This window comes from Tupaia chinensis, unplaced genomic scaffold (assembly GCF_000334495.1).
Source record: "Tupaia chinensis unplaced genomic scaffold, TupChi_1.0 Scaffold000574_1, whole genome shotgun sequence".
NCBI lineage: Eukaryota > Metazoa > Chordata > Mammalia > Scandentia > Tupaiidae > Tupaia > Tupaia belangeri.
The window spans coordinates 2,069,941-2,089,122 of record NW_006160088.1 but is presented as its reverse complement, the minus strand read 5'-3'; the positions used below and the strand labels follow the sequence as shown (position 1 = coordinate 2,089,122).

At 41.2% G+C, this 19,182-nt stretch overlaps 2 protein-coding genes across 2 annotated transcripts in view; one reads left to right on the top strand and one right to left on the bottom strand.

Moving 5' to 3' along the window:
- MRPS22 (mitochondrial ribosomal protein S22) overlaps positions 1-2,115 on the top strand; it is a gene marked incomplete in the record, with an annotated part of 16,357 nt that extends 14,242 nt beyond the window's left edge. Inside the window, 1 exon segment of the mRNA XM_027775576.1 lies at positions 1,876-2,115. Within this exon segment, the coding sequence (XP_027631377.1) occupies positions 1,876-1,971 (96 nt within the window).
- A 595-nt stretch (positions 2,116-2,710) lies between these two features.
- The window catches only part of COPB2 (coat protein complex I subunit beta 2), a 31,218-nt gene continuing 14,746 nt past the window's right edge, over positions 2,711-19,182 (bottom strand). Inside the window, exons 8-22 of the mRNA XM_006158176.3 lie at positions 18,916-19,058; positions 18,485-18,684; positions 16,822-16,932; positions 13,368-13,456; positions 13,173-13,279; positions 11,832-11,975; positions 11,056-11,186; positions 10,564-10,771; positions 7,218-7,328; positions 5,954-6,168; positions 4,095-4,187; positions 3,833-4,013; positions 3,607-3,675; positions 3,417-3,488; positions 2,711-3,203 (exon numbers count right to left, since the gene is read on the bottom strand). Of these exons, the coding sequence (XP_006158238.1) occupies positions 3,108-3,203; positions 3,417-3,488; positions 3,607-3,675; positions 3,833-4,013; positions 4,095-4,187; positions 5,954-6,168; positions 7,218-7,328; positions 10,564-10,771; positions 11,056-11,186; positions 11,832-11,975; positions 13,173-13,279; positions 13,368-13,456; positions 16,822-16,932; positions 18,485-18,684; positions 18,916-19,058 (1,970 nt within the window). The 3' untranslated portion in view covers positions 2,711-3,107. The remainder of the gene's footprint in view (positions 3,204-3,416; positions 3,489-3,606; positions 3,676-3,832; positions 4,014-4,094; positions 4,188-5,953; positions 6,169-7,217; positions 7,329-10,563; positions 10,772-11,055; positions 11,187-11,831; positions 11,976-13,172; positions 13,280-13,367; positions 13,457-16,821; positions 16,933-18,484; positions 18,685-18,915; positions 19,059-19,182) is intronic.

Sequence of the window (19,182 nt, the reverse complement as noted above, 5' to 3'; positions counted from 1 at the left end):
TTTCCTGAAAATGTTTTTGGAAATGCAAAACCAAATCCCACCCTTGACCTTAGAAAGTCTGAACTGTAATTTAGTTTGAGGCTGGCACACTTTCCTAGTGTGAAGCAGATGAAGGAAACCCCTTGGTAACGTTAAGCCTCCTCACTCCAGAATCGATGATGCCGCCAGCTTGGTGCAGCTGTATCACATAGTCCATCCAGACGGCCAGTCCGCTCAAGAGGCCAGAGAGCAGGCTGCCGAGGGAATCAACCTAATTAAGGTAAAGGGTCTTTTCTCACACGGGCCGTGCTGTAGTGTTAACAGATGGGACATGCTCAGGAGTGGTTCATATTTCATGGTAACTAAACAGATTAGCGAATGGACCATCTGTGGGGCTCGGAACCATCAGTGTGGTTATAGCCCTCATGTTCCCTCGGCCTGGACACAGACATAAGTGGGCGGGCAGGGAGGAGCGGCAAGTAGATGGGGCGTGGGCATGTTGGCAGCTGCAGGCCAGAGACCAGATAGTGGGGGCAGTGGCCTCTGTCCTCCAGAGCACTAGAAGGGCTGAGCTGCATCTGAAGTGTTCAAAACACCAGCAGGACAGGGGGAAAACTATCTGGCACATGTTCCTAAGAGCAGCGTTCTGTCCTTCGGTGTGGTCATTTATTTTTTAAAGGGATTTTTGCTGTAGGGTGTGTGTGCTCGCTGGAGAGACAGAAAGCAAGAAATCGCTCCCCACCCCCACCCTCCAAAGGAATGGCCACACCGCAGTCCCTTCTCCATTATCCTCTTGGGATTTGGGGCTCGCATGCACACACACTATGAGTTTCAAGCCGCTGGATTTGGGACTTGAACCATGGTTGACTACATGGGAATCCAGTGATGTAACCATTATACCATCTGATGGTTCCAAGTGTGGTTACTTCCTATCAGGGAACATGAACAGATGTCAAGGGGAGAGTCTGGTGCTTGGCTATTACTAGGCCTTACTGAACCGTCATTTTGGAACCACACACCTCTCAAACACAGCTTCATCTACAAATGCTGAGTTGAGAAGGATTTTTTTTTTTTCCCCAAGAAAAGAGACATCATTGTTAACTTCATCTCTTCTGATGCTCAGAAGAGACATAGTTTTGTGGAACTGGCCTCAATCCCAGTAGTATTTTTCCACACTGCAGAGAAGTTATAAGGCTCACTAGAGATAAAAATGACTAGTGAGGATACCTGGAGGAATAGAGAATTACAGAACTAACCCTGATTTTTCTGTGGTTAAGTCAAAGCATAATGCCTTACAGAAAACATTCTTTAAAGTGAGAAATTACTTTGCTAATTCTCATCCCCTAGATTATTTTCAAACTTGATGGTTTTATTTATTTTCAATGAGAGAGAAAGTGGTATTTCTGACCGCCTCACAGCTGTGACCCTCAGCCCCAGCCTCCTAGCCAACTAGGACTATAGGCGCTCACCACCATGCTCGGCCTGTTCAGGTTTGTCTGGGATCTGAACCTGGGCCTCCCACATGGCCCTGTCATGCAGTGCCACCCTTCCACTTTTGCCACTATGGCTCAGCCCCCTAATGGTATTAATTTTGACGCAGAAAATGGTGCAATGTCAGGGTCTAAGTTTTTGGGGTTTTTTTTGAAAATAGGCTGAGAAAGATAGCAGCCATATTAGACTTCTGGTGTTTAGAATTGGTATTGCTTGAACCATGTTGGATACTGTTTTCTGTCTATGTATACTCATTATTACAATTATTGGGGAAAAATTATAGTGAAACTTGGGAAAACCTTTTTAACTGGGATTGTAATTTGCTATTACAGAAATGGTAATGAAAAATTTTATAAATAGCATATGTCCTATTTTTAAAAACTTTCTTTTTTATCATTTAAACAGGTGTTTGCAAAAACAGAAGCACAAAAAGGCCCATATATAGAATTAACACTGCAAGCTTATCAAGAAGCATTCATTAGCCATTCTGCAGCATCCTGAAAATATTAAAATATATTTTATTTAACTGAATATCTACCTTTCTCTTTGTTAAATATTGAGCCGAATATTTGTTTAAAAATGTCAAGATAAAGGGCCAGCTCCTTGGCTTCATGACTAAGGCATCTGGATCCAACAGATCTGACATGGCTGACCAGTTTAAATCCCAAAATGTGCTGGGTGTGTGTACGTGCATGCCCCAAATCCTGACAAGATGGAGAACTGGAGGAGAAGACATGGTGGCGTGACCATGCCCCACTGGGCAGGGGGGAGGTGCTTTCACCCTCTCCTCTCTGGTAAACATCCTCTGGCAAATTACCGGGAAAAAAAAGGGCAAGATTAAAAGGTACTTATTTGTAGTTCTGTTTTGTTTGCTTTTTTGTTTTTGCTTTTTAGATTCCAGAGACTTCCTCTGTAAAAAAACACAAAACCTGTTAACCTGCTCACTTTTCTGGGCTCCAAGGAGTATATTTGCCTGGTTATGAATGTCTCTACTCACATTAGATAAGTGGATAGTAAAAACCCCAAAACTGTGCCTTTCTGTGTTACCCAATAGGTAATTTAAAGCCCAGTTTAAAGAAGTCAGAGGAACAGACCCTAACTCCAGAAACGAGCTCCCAGACAAATCAGGACAAGGCACACGAACCCAGCTCATGCCACCCAAGTCACACAGACTAAGGGGAATGATGCAGTGAGCTCAGAGTCTGAAGAATTATAGCATGGAAAACTATGAGTGCTGATGTTTGGAAATGAAGATTTAGTTATACACAGAAAACAGTGTGGGGCTGGTTCCTAGGTAGAGTAGAGTTTTGGCTCCGCCTAGAAACTAGAAGCCTTTCTTTTATTCAGAAAGGAAACTGAAGTATCTTCATTAATTCAAAAGATTTATGACATGGAGTCTAATGACAGTATGAAGAAAATCAAAGCCTGTGTCTGTTTTAGTTAACAAGGAAAACACAGTGATTTAAATGCTGCCCATAAGTTCCTCCTAAGACAAGGAGGGAATTGTGTTCCCAGTCCACAGCTGTACATACAAAACCTAGGGAGGTTCTCATAGTCCAAGGTGCTGCGGTCAAGGTGACGATCAATCCCATACATAATGACGATCTGTTCAGTCGGGTAAATGGGAAACATCATGTTCAGTCATCTAAAATATCTTCATCCAGATTGATATCTGTTGTGTCAATATCTTCTAATTCCAAGTTATCCAAATCTACTTCTAGTTCAAGTAAACTCTGCAAACAAAGGAAAAGGGTGATGAAGTTCTAAGTACTGTGTGAAAGAAAAGTTCTTTGTGGTTCACCATCCAAAAAGCAAGAACTAAAATTTTCTGAACTGTCCAAAAGAGCATCTATTTGAGAGCCCCCCTTGGGAAACATAACTTAAACCACACAGGCCTGTACACCCTCAGACATTCAGGGGAGGTGTGGCTGTGGTTTCTGACCTACCTTTTCTTCTTTGCTGGCTGTGTGGGAGGCCACGATAACTGGAGTCGGGGAAGGAGGTTTCCCATCAAGTTCCTGAAGGCCCAAGGAGAGAGACATATGAGGACAAAGGGAAAGAGGATGAGAATTAGGAAGCAGGAGAGAGCACTGACAGAATCAATCTCAACCAGGCTATCACGAGAACTCCACTGACCTGCTGTGCTGCAGATCTTGAGGGCTGAAAGCCTTTTGCCTCTTCCATTACATTTCTCTCTTCATTTGGCTACCAGAGAAGAAACCAATAATAAGTATTCTCACGTAAGCATTCTGAACTTGGCCTCAGTCTCAGACAGTAGTTCTGTCCGTTCAAAACCTAAAGCTGTAAATAGATTCCACCCTGTAGTCACACTAAAAGGAAGCCTGACACCCCAGCCACTCACCGTGACAAGTGGGTATTGTTTGGCTGGCCACAGATCAGAATGTGTTTCCTTCACCCACTCTTCAACAACAAAGGCTTCTTTTAATCCAGGAAAAAGGTTTTCATACTCTGTTGGGTCAGCAAGGGATTCTGCTGCTTTCTGATTGACTTTGGAGAGATTCTCTCTCCAGAGCTTCACTACCCTGCATGGAACCAAACAGAGACTAAGTAGGTGTGCTCTACTTCTATTTGAGACAGTTCTTCCTAAAGCTAAAGGGCTGTACCTTGACACCTGGCTGGGTAAGTAAGTTCGGGCCAGGAAGGCAGCTTCTGGCAGCCGTCCAGTTCTAACCAAGAGCTCCAGGCACGCATCAAGCCTAAAGGTTGAGAGCAGAGGTGCTGTTACCAAGAAGAAACCCTACAATAATGACACATTGACAGAGAAGTGGATTCAGTGTTGCAGAGTCAACCATCTCAACGCCCTCACACACAGATCTCATTTACTTGTCTTAATGGTGTGTTACATAATCAATGGACTCTGGGGTGTGAGGGATAAGACAGCTTTTGTGGCCACTTTCGATCTACAATTTAGTTTTAACAGCTCCTAAGAACCTAATGGGGCGAAAGGAGTTAAAGCAGGTTAGATCAGCACATTGTAAAGGCTTCAGGACATTATGTGAGCAGAAGCTCCGTTTCGTAAGTGGGAATATTGAGGGCAGTGTCTCCAGTGTGGGCCTGGGCCAGACAATTCAGTAGTACCCAGGAGAATACAGAAGTGTCTCTTTTTCTTCAGTCTCTAATTTCATTTTATTTTTTCCTGTGAGCTGTATAAAGTGGATAATATGCTTCAGATTTCAGAATCTTTTATTTTAGAAAGGTAATAGTGCATATACTGTCCTAACATCCTTAGCATCAAACGAAAACCACACAATTTTTCTGTAGGTACATGAACATTAAGTACGATAAACATACTAATAAGGAGAGCCCATACCACAGCAGCTAAGTGCTGTGCAGAGGCAGCCGGATCCCAGAGGGCCAAGCAGGGTTCCCACTGGCAGCCTGGAAAATGGGCTAGACCTGTAGCAGCACATGTATGTCCGAAATCTTGATAGGACGGAGAATAAGAGCCTGTTGCTAGGTGCTGTCTCTCCCCTTCTCTCTCATACACTCTGGCATTACAAAAAAGTGGTGGGGCCCGACAGTGGCACAACATGTAAAGCACAGTGCTTGGTGAGGCAGACCCAGGTGGGACGGCTGTGGGTTGCCTGGTACAAATGTGTCCAGGGTCAGCACTGGCTAAGCGGGGGAGAATCGTGATGTCAGGACTGTCAGAAGTGCTGTCTTTCTTTCTCATGTGTGGAATAAATAAATGACCTTTAAAAAAAAAGTGGCATAAAAGAAACTAGAAATTGTACATCAGAGTTCAGGTTTGAATTTGCAAATCATTAAGTTACAAAAAATTTTTAATATTTTGGATTTTTGAATTATGGTTAAGGAACAGTAGGCCTATTATAGGTATATGAATTTATAAACATTCATTTACATGTATTAAGGGGCACATTTAAAGTTTTATGATGAAATGTGGAATTAGTATATAGGACAAGGCTGATGAGTACTTTCTTAATTGCACAATATAGCCAATTTGTGTCCAAATGATTCTGTTCTGGCTAACTCTGTTAGAGTTATAAATATGTGACACTCTTAGGCTTCACAGCTGGGCTCAAACCTAAACATAGCTAGTACCCTCACCCTCTCTTTATTCTTGCCATTATCCAGTTTGGGTAAAATCACCTGCCGCTTGGGGACCAGCTAGAGCAGCACAACTGCCCACCGCCATCACAAGGATAAATGTTCCATCGCTAACAGGCAGGGGGCCATTGAGAAAGAAGGTTACCCTTTTTCTCGCCTCCCTGAACAGCTCATTCAGCTCACTCGTTTAAGCCAAACGTCTAAAGCTTCCTTTGCTGAAGGTGAGTGCCACGAGGTAGCACTAGTGGCTGTCTCCACTGTGCAACAGTCACCTCAGTTCTATCTCCAGGGCTCACTCTGAACACTCCTTCCAAAACCAACCTCGATGTCACTTGTAGTAACTGCTTTTAGTTACTATGCTCACCAAGGTCTCAGACCTTAGATTCATACTTACTTGCCCTGTAAAAAGTAGCTCATGAACGCCACGTTGTTTTTGCCATCTCTCTCTGCACCTTCTGCTAGCTTGTTCACCATGCTAGCGTTTCCAGAGGCAGTGGCCAAAAGCAGCAGACCCCCATAGTCCTGAGCATGGTGCAGGCACTCCTGGGCTAGGCCGAACTGACACCTACTAATGGCCAGCTCAGCAAGCTGCTTCCACTTCTGTTCTGACTGTAAGAAAGTTCTCAAGTTAAAACTTCTCTGGAAATAAACATTTAAATTTCAAATAGCAACACCATATTCTGTTCATTTGAACATCACTGTGCCAACATGGAATGAATGATATATATATATATATATAATATATCATTATAATGATATATATAATAGATATATATATAGAGAGAGAGAGAGAAAGGGAGAGAGAGAGAGAGAGAGTGCGAGTGAGCCCCCACGAGCAGAGCTGTGCTTGTTATTGTTACATTCACTCTATTCATCAAAATAAAAATGACATGACAAAATGGATAATGAGAAAATGGAACTTATTCACATATACAAAATTAATCCAAACACAAATCAACTTTAATGATATATGAATATCAACTCATTATATTTTTATTTTGTAATTACACAGTGAAACTAAAAGTAAAACCATCTAATGAGTTTTAAGGTAATTAGATTGCAAGTGATTTAATATCACTTTTTTTGAAGAGCAGAAAATTGTTTCTTAGGTTCTAAATATTTAATAAGAATAAATAAATATTACCTGTCACTTTAGCTTCCCAGAAATCAAATAAAATGCTGCAAATGTGGATGATTTTGAACATAGCTAAAATTTATTTTGCACATTTGAAATTAATTTATCAGTAAGTGCTACAATTAAACTACAATTGGGAATCCTCAATATATAAAGATCCATGAAAGTGTCTATCAGAATGTCAGAATCCTTTGAAACCAATAACTTTCTCACTAGTCTGGAATACTGGCTGCTTTATTTGTATTCTTTTAGAGTTCCCAGGCTAGTTTACCAGTTATGCTACGCCTTTGCTTCTCTTGCAAAATAGATCTGTTAAGATAGGTAAACACTTTTTCTTAAATAAGAGTACTAAGAATTTCTCCAATATCATCCATTTGATTTATGCAAAGATGAACATAAAGCATCTTTAAAAACAAACTGAAGAGACAAAAATGAGTCATTAATTTATATTTGAGAAGTATTCATAAAGCTATACCACACACACAGAAGTACCTATTGACCAGTTACGAAAATGAGTACATACCTCTGCTTCTACTGCTAATTGGTAGGCAATTTTTAACTCTCCAAGTTGAAGAGCAAGTTCGAAACGATGCTCAGGATCTGTGGATACTGTAAGAGCTTGCTGCTTGAAGCCCTAAGTGGATTAAAATAAATACACTGTGTGTGATATACAGAGGATATGTGTATGTGATTTATGCATATAAATATGTCAGGCATATACAGTACGCATGCACGTACACGGCAGATCATCCTTTTCCCTCTGGAAGTAAAAATATCTTGCTGACACAGAAACCCTACTACTAACATAAAAATTCAAGAAAACATACTCTTTAATGTGAAGATAGAGAAATGAAGGAGTAATTAATCTACTGTATTTTAGGATAATGGAAGCTGGCCAATGCTAGATAAACAAGTAAACCAACAACTATTAAATTAGAAATATAGCTATCAACAGAAATGCCAAACAAGAAAGCAGTTTTGGAAAACTGATTTAACAAGAGTCATTTCAAACGAAGAAAACAGATATGGTGAACTCAGCTGTCAGTAACTTGCACAACTAAACTGGCTTTAAGAGGTCATCTAGTTCAGTGCTCCTTTCACCGATTAGGTTACTGGCAATAAACGGGCAAAGTAAAGAAAGGCAAATGCAAGCCTTCCAATCTCCTATCTCCTAGGTCCCTTAGCAGACATCTGGTACTCAGGTCTGGACACTGATCGGGTGTCATTACCTATGCCTTCACTGCTAGTCTCATGTCCAGTCTCTATCAGCAAGTATCACAAAGAACAGGAAGTCCTTCATGCTATCAAGGAGAAGAGGCTTTTATTTTTTAAATTTTTGCCAAAGGGCACACATGTTCACTGGAAAGAGAGAGAGTCTAGAAACAGGAAGCAAGAAAGCACCCTCTGTGGGGCATGTCCATGCTGCAATCCCTCCTCCTCCATCTCTCCCTTCTTCAGGGAGTCTGGCCACACATGCACATGCACATGTGCACAGCATGTTTCTGAATCCCCCATGTCCAGGATCGAATCAACACCAGGCCGCAGGCTGGGCCTGGAACAGGCATTGAAACCATCTCTTGCAATTACTAAATTAGCTTATTCTCCAAGACAAACAGTCCTGGTGGATTCTGTTCTATAGGCGTGTTGTTCAATTCTAGGGATGTGGCAAGCTAGACAAAAAGTTCAGGGCAAGTTTACCTCCTCATCAAACTAGGTGGGTAAGACTGCAAGGGTTTTCACAGGCATCTGCGGCCAGATCTCAGAGTGGCTTCATTGTTGTGCTTATAATGTTTTAACTTCCCAGATTATGCCAATTGCTGCTCCTTTCTCCCTTGCCAGTTCATCCAGAAGTACAATGTAAATAAGGCATTCTAATCTCAGTTACGTACTCTCCTCACTAGCACTGACATAGGCAACATACTTTCCCAAAGTGGAAGATGGAAGGTTCCATATCCAGTCGGATATAGGCAAGGGGAAAGCAGATGAACCAGGTGGCCTAAATATACACACTTCTGTTTCCTCCTAAATCCCCATTACAATGAAATCAAAAGGATCATTCTTTTTAAAGGCATGAACTTGTAAGGACACACCAAAAAAATAGGAAACACTGTAACAAAATTTTATAAATACACTAAGAGAAAACCTAATCCTAAATTAGGAGTGAGGATAGCACAGAAACAACTTGATTCATACCTAAAGGAGCTTGTAAAGGGTGGTGCTAAAGATAAACTATCTCAAAGCAGTTAGACATCCCAAATCCACTCCCACCCCTTGAGGCACAAAAAAGATAGTTTAACCAGAGGGTATCCAGGCTGGAGGATAAATAGCACCTGGAGGAAGGAGTATCAAAAGGAAAACAGGGGACCCTGAGAATGGAAATGGAGACTAATAAAGTACTAAATCCCGAGACAAGTTTAATCTTCTGCTTGGCCCAAGAATGACACCGACTGGGAAGCACCTCTGTAATGTGTAACTAGCCTAGAGGAAAGACCTTACACTAACACGTCTCCTCTCTGAGGACTGTATGTCCGCCAGAACAGTGCCTGGTGTGTTGCTCATTAAGTTAATTAAATGAATGAGAAGTCACTAAATGCATGAAATGAAGATACTGAGAGTAGGGCTCCCTAATCAGATGATCCAACCACATCACATATTGTGAAGTCCAGACTCAACAAGCCCCACCCACAAACCCAGATCTGCCTTAGACCTCCACTCTTACATAAGGGCCCAAGGATCATCAGGTACCGCAGAGAAACTTATAAGAAAGACAGAGATAAAAACCAATCAATAAAGGCATGTGGAAGAAGCACATCATATAGGGTGAAAATACTCAAAAAATTAAAAATGTCATTTATATCCTCATTGATATATATTTTCCTGCATAAACTTACAAAGAGGACAACCATATGACACAGTAATCTCGCTCTTTGCTATTTACCCAAAAGATAGGAAAACACTTAGTCCACTTGCATATCCATGCTTACTGCAGCATTATTCACAATTGCTAAGACATGGAATCAACCTAAGTGTCTCATAACTAGACTGAAAAAGGTTGGCACACATATATTATGGACTACTACTCAGCTATAAAGAACAATGAGACCTTATCATTCAATATAAGATGGATGAATATAGAAAATTTAATGCTAAGCGAAGCAAGCCAGACTATGAAAGACAAACACTGCATATCCCTGCTCAGTATGTACTGAATGTCTGTACTCTATGGCAGAAACGGAAAGACCTGAAGACATAATAGTGTGAGGGGGTAAGTGCAGACACCAGAGACTGTACAGGAGGAGGTGGAGAGGAGAGGATGGACAGCCCAGGAAAAAAATATTTAACAGCTATAAGAGCATAAAGTTCATAAATATATAAGGAAAATTACATATGTATGGTAATACCTTTGATTACCAGGCACTCCATACATGCTTTGAAAACCATACGGTATGATATAAAGATGGGCAACAATTAAATATAAATACAAAATCATAAATAAAATTACACAAAGCAAAAAGAATGTCACCAGTAAATCTTATATGTGTAAAATTTTTCACAATTAAAAAAAAAAGAAAAGAAATGCAGTATAGCAATAACAGCTTTAAGAGACTGGAAGAGAGGTGTACATGAGGGAAGACTGATAAATCACCTCCAGTGTTTCAAAGGAGTACCCAGGGCACTGAAAAGGGAGAAGGAAGAGCTTAAGGAGACTGTGCCACACATTTAAACAAGTGCCTTAGGAGACATGCCATTGCCATCAGGAACTCAGTGGATCAAGAAAAAAAAAATTTTCAGGCCCAACATTCTTTCAAATTGCTAGTTTTGAAAAACAAAAAGAAAACCAAACCAAAACAAAACAAAAAACCTCTTACTTGCTTTTCCAAAAAGTGTGCAACTCTGGTCCTCTGTTCTTTTGGAATGGTAGGAAGGACCTTATCGGCCATGCCAAAGTCCCTCCGCATGACAGCTGTCTGGTATTCCAGGACTGAAACCAGTAGGGAGTAGCTAACGATGTTCAATTCTTTATCTCCCAAATAAAGCCGGTTGTCTTTAGGGATATAGCCCAGGAGATACATTGTCCTATGACAGAAACAGAAACTAAATGAGAATTAAACTCAAATCTGCAGTTCGATGCATGCACACATGTGTACACACGCACACTCACACCCACCCCTCACCATGCCTCTTACTCAAAATCCTTCCACTTGATTGGATACAATTTTGGTTAATAACACGCAACCTTCTAAAACTGTAACACAGAAAAATCAGCCTAGCATTGCGACAAGCCAGCAGTAAGTTTTGTTTAAAGGCACACTTTTAAATTTAGAATGCATAAGACAAAAACCAAAATTATGCTCAGCTACCTGTCCAAGTGAGCAATGGTGACTATTTCTCCTCCGACATAGTAATTTAATCTATTCACAGAACTTGTGTAGATGAAGCAATCGCCTACCCACAGCCCCGTTTTCACGATTTCCTGAATCTCACCAAGAACCTGAAGAAAGAAAATAAGAACTATTATTACCTTATACAACATTAGCAATCTGTCAATAATGAAAAGCTGAAGGTAACTGAGGGTGGTAAGGCAGTGTAAGGAAAGCAAAGTACAGTTCTATTTTGAGAAAGAGTTTTTCCTTGGAATTGCTATTTTCTTTCTTCATTTAAAAAGAAATCCCCACAGGAGTATTTGTAATATGAAATCTCATTGTTGGGTCAAAACTGTAACCTGAAAGAGTACTGATCTAACCCCCCAACAGGCATGAAACTGGAGTATTAGATATGGCATAAAATCTTCTTGGACATCTCCACAAGGAATGCTTTATCTTTACCATTTGGGAACTCCTTTAATCATTCTAGCTTTTAAATAGTCTTAGGACCAAACCAACGACCAATTTCATTACTGAAAAATATCAAAGTCAATCTAAAGATTTCCTGAAATAAAAGCACTCATTTCTTTTAAATATATTTGCTTCTAGATTCTGATCTCTGAACCAAGATTTTAATTTTTACATTTCTCTAGAACCCCTTAAGTACTTAGTCTCCCCAAACCTAATTTATAGTGAAATGTTAGGATCAGTGAAGTCTGTTTTAAGAATATAAATCATTTAAAATGAAGCTTAAGTTGCAATGATGCGATTACCTCAAAGGCATCTTCAATGCCATCTTCGGTAACTCCCTCATGTGTTTCCTGCGCGGCCAAGACTTTCTCCGACAGATACTTAAGGATAAAAAATGATTCCTCGGTGGCAATACAGACGAGCTCTCCAGAGTCCGACCAGAAAATCTGCAAACGACAAAAACACAGATAATTAATTTAGATTTCTGAGTAGACACAACACACTGGTTATATTCTATTTTTAATAATATTTATATTCTAATATTAAGATAATAAATATGCACTTAATTTTATGTAGTGTATTTTTTAAAGTTTATTCACTTTCCCTATAATTGAGAAGCAGAGAGAGTGAGAGACAGAGAGAAAGCACCCCAAAGAGGACTCTAGTACCCGAGACCTCGGTCAACCCTGTGTCACGTGCACATGGTAGATGCAGGGAGTCTCTGGGACCCGGAACCCTTCTACAGAACAGAGCGGCTACCCAGCCTAGAAATAACTATCTAGCCTAGAAGCAGAAAGACCAAAGGGAGACGGGAAGGAAAGCGGTCAGGAAACACTGCATGGGCCATAACTCAGGGGAGCAGCAGTCTATTCCCTACCGCTCCGCTCCAGGACGGCGTTGCTCATCCTTCCTTTCATTTCCACCCTCTGTTCCCAGATACTGAGACACTGTTTTCCTAACTGCCTCCCAGTGAGATGTTAATATTACAGAAACACTGCATATCTGTTTATACATACATATATAAACATGTACATAACATACATACCTGTATCAATTCTTATACATAAAAAAATCTAAGATTTTTTCAAACCCCCCCCCCTTGTCGGAACCAATTTTTGCCCCTTAGGGGAACTACAGCCCCTGCTGGGAGTGCAGAGCTTGAACCCCAGGGAGACTGGTTTGTCTTCACGGGTATTTTACGACAGGGAATGCGTCAAAACAGTGGACAGTTCAAAGCCTAGAATACGTTGTCACTGGAGAGAATCATCTGAAGTTTTAACAACTATCAGGTAAAGTCTGAAAAGACTTTCGGAAGTGGGAAGGAGCTTCTCAGGCCTTTCCAAGTAAAGAACTCTGACTTGTCTTCAATGCATGTTTCTGAACTCTATCAAAAGCCACTTAAAACACTAGTAGCACTTGGAATTTGTATAACTGTTTATATTTTCAGAATGTCTAACGTCTACCACCTCTATCAAATACCATGGTGCCAATGTTCTGAGCAGCCCTGAGGTAAAAGGGACTGGTCCAATTTGGGACGGGAACAGCAGGGTGCAAGGCCACTTCTTGGCCTCAGGATGGATTGTGATAGATGCTGAACATCACAAACATGAAGTTCCAAAAACAACAACGGAGGGAAAACTCACGTGTTTGGGCTGAATTTCAATTCTGCGGATGAGTTCCGTATTGTCCCAGTCATAGAAGGCCAAGCCATTTACAGATCTGACTCCCAATAAGAAGCCTCCATAGATACCTTAAAAACACACACACACAGAGGGTTGCCTATAATTTTGAGCCATTATAAAGCTTCTAAAAATATAGCATATATAAGCAGCACTCACTTTCAGCTCCAAAGTCAGGTTTAAATGATTTTTTCTCCTTAAAATTCTTAAATATCTTTACAACACTGTTGCTGCCTCTTATTGCGTATCTGGGGGGAAAAAAGGAAGGCAAACATATTATGTTATATACTAAACCACATTTCCACCAAATACTAGAAATAGCTTCAAATAGTTTAGTAATTAATTGTGCAAAAATATAAAATGACGATTTATTTAGACTAATTAAGTTCATTGGCAGAACAATTGAATGGGGAGGGGGGAGGAAGGCATGGAGGGCAACCATGGATGCCAGGGACAATGGGGGAGGAAGATGGGACATAGCAGAGGGTGGGGGATGGGGAATCAGGGATGGCAAGACAAAGGGCAAGGTATGCAGGATGTAAGAACTGGAAAATTATTTGCTGAGAACATGTATGTGGATGTGCTTGATTGAACCAATGCACAGTGTATTTTAGATGGAAAATTCATTTGTGTGTTGTGATGGTGTAAAGTGAATTAATAAAAAAAATAAAAAAAATATATAAAATGACTATCCTAAGAATCACTGACGACTATCTAAGACTCTTCCTAAGAGATCAGTGAGCTCCTTATAGTGGACTTCATATTGTGTATTACACAAATTACAGGGGCTTACAAACCATTCAGAAACTGGAAATGACCCAAGTGTTCATCGACAGGCGAGTGATCGAACACACTGGGTACACTCACACCTTAGAGTATTACGTTGCACATCATAGAACCAATGACTCATCCTGGACACGGCAGCGATGAATCCCAAAAGCACTGTGCTGAGCAAAAGAAGCCAGACACAAGAGTGCATCCCATATGACTCCATTTAGATAAAAGCCTAAAAAAGACAGATCTCATCTATGTAGTGACAAAATAACAGATCAGTGTTTCCCTGGGACTGTGGAGTGGGTGAACTGACTGTTAGAAGAAACAAAGGGATTTGGAGGGATGATAGAAATGTTTATAATTTTCACTGTTGGTTACAGATTACATACATTTGTCCAAATCCACTGAAATGTACACTTAAGACGGTGCATTATGGAGACAGCCAATGACCTGATGGTTAAGGGGGCTGGATCCTACATGGCTGATCACCTGGCTTGAATCCTGAACCTGGTGGCTTGAAAACAGGCCGAGCACATGTGCGTGCATGCCCCAAATCCTGACAGGATGGAGAAATGCAAGAGAAAGGATTGAGGCATGACCATTCCCTTTGCGGGGTGCTTTTGCTCTCTCCCTCTTTGTCTCTCTTCAGGGAGCACACATGTCCTCTGGCAAATTATAGGAAAAAAGTGGATTGAAAAACTGTGGATTCTGTTTTGTATAAATCATACCTCAATAAAGTGATTTTTAAAATAAAGGAAACCATAACAAGTTGCTCGTTAATCTACTGGCGGGTTTGCAGCAGCTGAGGAACTGCTCCTATTCGGCCTCCGCCTTGAATAGAGGGGCTGTGGCCTGCGTCGGACAGTCAGGCTGTGAGGAGGTGCTCTGATGAGTGTCTGCACGGGACAGGAGATGCTGAGCAGTGTCGTGGCAGGACAAAGCCGAAAAAAGGGAGCTACCAACGTAGAGGGGGTGTATGTGAGAGAAGTGAGGCGAGTCATGAACTATCACTGCACTTAAGATGACAGCAAAAGCACTTTTTACTGGGTCATCAGGAAAGTCATGACGTATTTTTCTGATTTTCCATGCAGAAATGCATCGTGGCTTTTCCAACAACCCAACAGTACACAGAATTGTGCATGTACGAGTTTATTTAGGAAATTCATGAAAAGATCAAAACAATTTTTCGAAGTCTTTTTAAAAATGCATCTTACTATGCAATGCCTAGGCTCAAGTTACCCCACTGCTGGGAGCAAAAAGTAATGTAAAATATGAGACAAATAAAACTATGAAAATTATAAAACTGTAATTGAGTTGTGTGGTCTGAGATCCCCAAGGTTATAAGGTTTCTTACAAGCACAAACAGGAATGAAAGAGGACCCAGAGTCAGTGATTAACTACAACAATTGAGAGTTAAATGGTTTTCTTGATTTTAATAAAAATATATTTGTTTGTTTTTTAGGTGTTTGCCATATGGTACATTCGCTTGCCAGAGAGAGAGACAATGAGAGGGAAAGTGAGAACTCATCCCTCAGTGGGGAAGGTCATGCTACAACCCCTCCTCCTCCATTCTCTTCTCAGGATTTTCGGCATGCACACATATGTGCCTGGTGTGGAGTTTCAGACCACCAAGGTTCAGGGTTAGAACTATGGTCAGCCACGTGGAAGTGTAGTGCCTTAACCACCAAGTTACCTGCTGACCCCTAATGAGGATACTTTATGAACATTCTGAATTCTGAGAGAAATCTGTTAAGAATAGGAGGTGTGGGGACAGCCCCATAGCTCAGTGGTTAACCACTGTGCACTGTCAGTCTGGATCATCTCGCATGGCTGACTGTGGGTCAAAGCCCAACCTCTAGCAGTTTGAAAAACATGCTGGGAGTGTATGCATGCATGTCCCCAAAATCCTGAAAGCATAGGGAAACGGAGGGAAAAGGACTGCTGTGATCATGCCCATTGAGGGTTGCTTTCTCTCACACCGTCTCTTTCTGATGAGTCCACATGCCCTCTGGCAATAAAAACAAACGAATGAACAAAAATGGAATGGAAAGTGAGTAATATCACAGAATACAAGTTTTTAAAGACTCATTAAAATTCTCATCAAGATGACATCAACCACAGCACTTGCTTTCAACAATTCCGCCTGTGTGGGGCAGCAGTGCCTTAGGGTGTCACTTCGCAGGGAGGACCCACAAACCCCAGGTCCTGCCACTGACAGCATCAAGGGAACAGGTCCAGGGTACCCAGGTCAATGGGATATTCGATCAGCTGAGTGAGCCACGCAGCACTGCATAGAAGGGGCAGAGGCAGCTCCCACGACACAGCCTCCTCTGACTCTCATCTGCCAACAGGCAGCTCTGGTAAGAACTATTTTACAGCACGGAGAAGCAAGACCCATACCTAGCCTTGACGACCTCTCTTAAACGGTAACACACAACACAGAAAAGCACGACCCATACCTAGCCTTGACGACCTCTCTTATGCAGTGACACACAACACGGAGAAGCAAGACCCATACCTAGCCTTGACGACCTCTCTTATACAGTGACACACAACACGGAGAAGCAAGACCCATACCTAGCCTTGACGACCTCTCTTAAACGGTAACACACAACACGGAGAAGCAAGACCCATACCTAGCCTTGACGACCTCTCTTAAACGGTAGAGCAACACGCAGAAAAGCACGACCCATACCTAGCCTTGACGACCTCTCTTAAACGGTAACACACAACACAGAAAAGCATGACCCATACCTAGCCTTGACGACCTCTTTTATACAGTGACACACAACATCCATTTGGAATCAGATAGTCTGGATACCACATAGCCAAGACTTACTCTGAAGAATCGTGGGCCCATGCAAACTCCTGGGCAGACCCGAAGCTCTTGTTTCTCAGTGCCATTGCTGTGTAGATGATATACTCCCCATCACCGCACACCACAACAAACCTGCAGTTACAGAGGCCAGGGAGGGAGGTATGGAGGAATGATGACATATACAAGTTATGAAACAAAACTTCAACTTTATGGTAACATAATTCTAATATCAAATACTATTTCTGACAATGACGACAATCTTTTAAAGTTACACAACTCTTTGGATATAGAGCTATGCAAAAATATTCTAACCAACATTCAAAAGCAATTTATAAATATGGGGCTATTACTAAAAATGCTACTGCAGTAGTCTTCTCTTATAAACGAAGGAGACTGGGGGCAGGATGGTGAGAGAGGCGCAGATGTGAGGGGGATGACTTAACTATTCAACTAGTGTTTGCTGAGCACTTTGCTCATCACTTTATACCATAAGACACTATCCTATTGTAAGACTAATCATTTTAAGGCTGTTCACTCTACTGAATAAAAATATCTTACTCCAGTTTTTAATGATGGACAAATGTACTGAACTAAATAGGGTATTTTAACATTTAAATAATGAGTAAAAATAGAATGTGGCAGTAAAATAAAAAATTCCCAAGGCGTAAAATAACTCTCTTTAAAGACATCATTTAGAATACTGTAATGACTACTATCAGAGGACCCAAAGGTAAAATGCAAAATTTACAGCAGCAAGTGTTGTATGACATTAAGGGAAATGTAAACAATGCAGTCTTAAACCTTCAACATTATACTACAATATACTACAAATTATGGATACCATTTACTGAACTAGGTGACATCCTTGGTTTGTAACTTTATTTTTTAACATTCACTATGAGAGAACTAGACCTACTGTAAAATAATTTTTTAAGCTCTACAGTTTATCCACACTGTGCTAGAAACTCCTTTCTTATAAGATATTAGGTGCTTTATGGGACCAGCAGGTGGCATGGTGGTTAAGGCTCTGGATTCCCACATGGCAAAGTGCAGTTTGAGTACCAGACCTGGTGGGTATGGGTGCATGTGTATGTTTGGCCAAAATCCTAAGAGGAAAACGGAGAAGAACTGCAGCATGGCCATCCTCCCTAGGGGGTAATTTCTTACCTTCCCCCTCCGTTTCTCTCTCTCTGGCCAGTGTATGTGCCCCATGGCAAAGAAAAAAAAAAAAAGAAACAAACAAAAATACTACACTACGAATAAGAAGCAAAACAATTACGATCTGCCAAGTTTTTCAAACACATATACCTCAGAGTCATCTTTTCTTCAAAAGAATTAATTCAAAAAAGTTACTGATTCAACAATATTAACTAAGCCTCAGGATAATACAGGATCCCCAAAAGGAGCACACGAGATCACAACCCCATGTATGTATAATAAGAATAAACACAATACTATGAAACTGCTCAAACCAGAGTGGGATGGAACGAGGCCAGGAGGGTAAAGTAAACATGGTCTACCTTGCTGGCATGATGCCAACTCAATTCACTGGCACATGGCGTATAGCCCGATGAGGACTGATTGGCGATGCTTACCACAGGGTACCAGGAAAATAGACTGAGGATACGCAAACCCTGCTCTAACATACACAGAAACTACAAGAGAGACTTTGGTGATGGCTCACCGTCCATTAGGGTTGTGCTGAATAGTCTGAGGGTATATTTCACAACTGCCCATATCCTTTACTGCCAGGGGCAGTCTTTCTCCATCTTTAATTTCAGCATCTCCCATTGCTTTTAGGTTGGCCTGCTGGATTTCTGAGTGCTTAGCCCAAATAATCTTTCCATTGGCATCCATGGACATGGCAGGTTCCTCCCGACCAAGCTGGAAGAATGACAAATGGCTCTTAGCAATGAAAGGAAAACAAATAAAACCATGCCAAAACAGACACTTTTATCACTTAACAGAGAGATTGATTTCCTCTCTTCTGCTTTAAATCGCTATTGCTTAAACCCTATGCTGAAAGAAGTCCCAGTTTAACTTGGAAGACAACAGTACTAAAGCACAAAGAAATCACTTCGCCTATGTTCATCTGTTTAGAGACAGTACACTTACCTTAACAATGATGCTCCCTTCATCATAGCCCAAAGCGACATTGTTGGACCCTCGTAGACTGGCCACGCACCACACCCTCTCCATCCCATAGTTCAGCGTGCTCTCAAGCCGGTAGGTGCTTGAATGCCATATACGCACTGTTCCTAAAAAGAATGACGTGAAATTCCCTTTTATTATGAAAATCCAATGATAAACTGTGTCAGGTGAATGAGCCACATGGAAGACTTTCTATTCAAATAGAAAACACTCCCTGGCAGATTAATGACC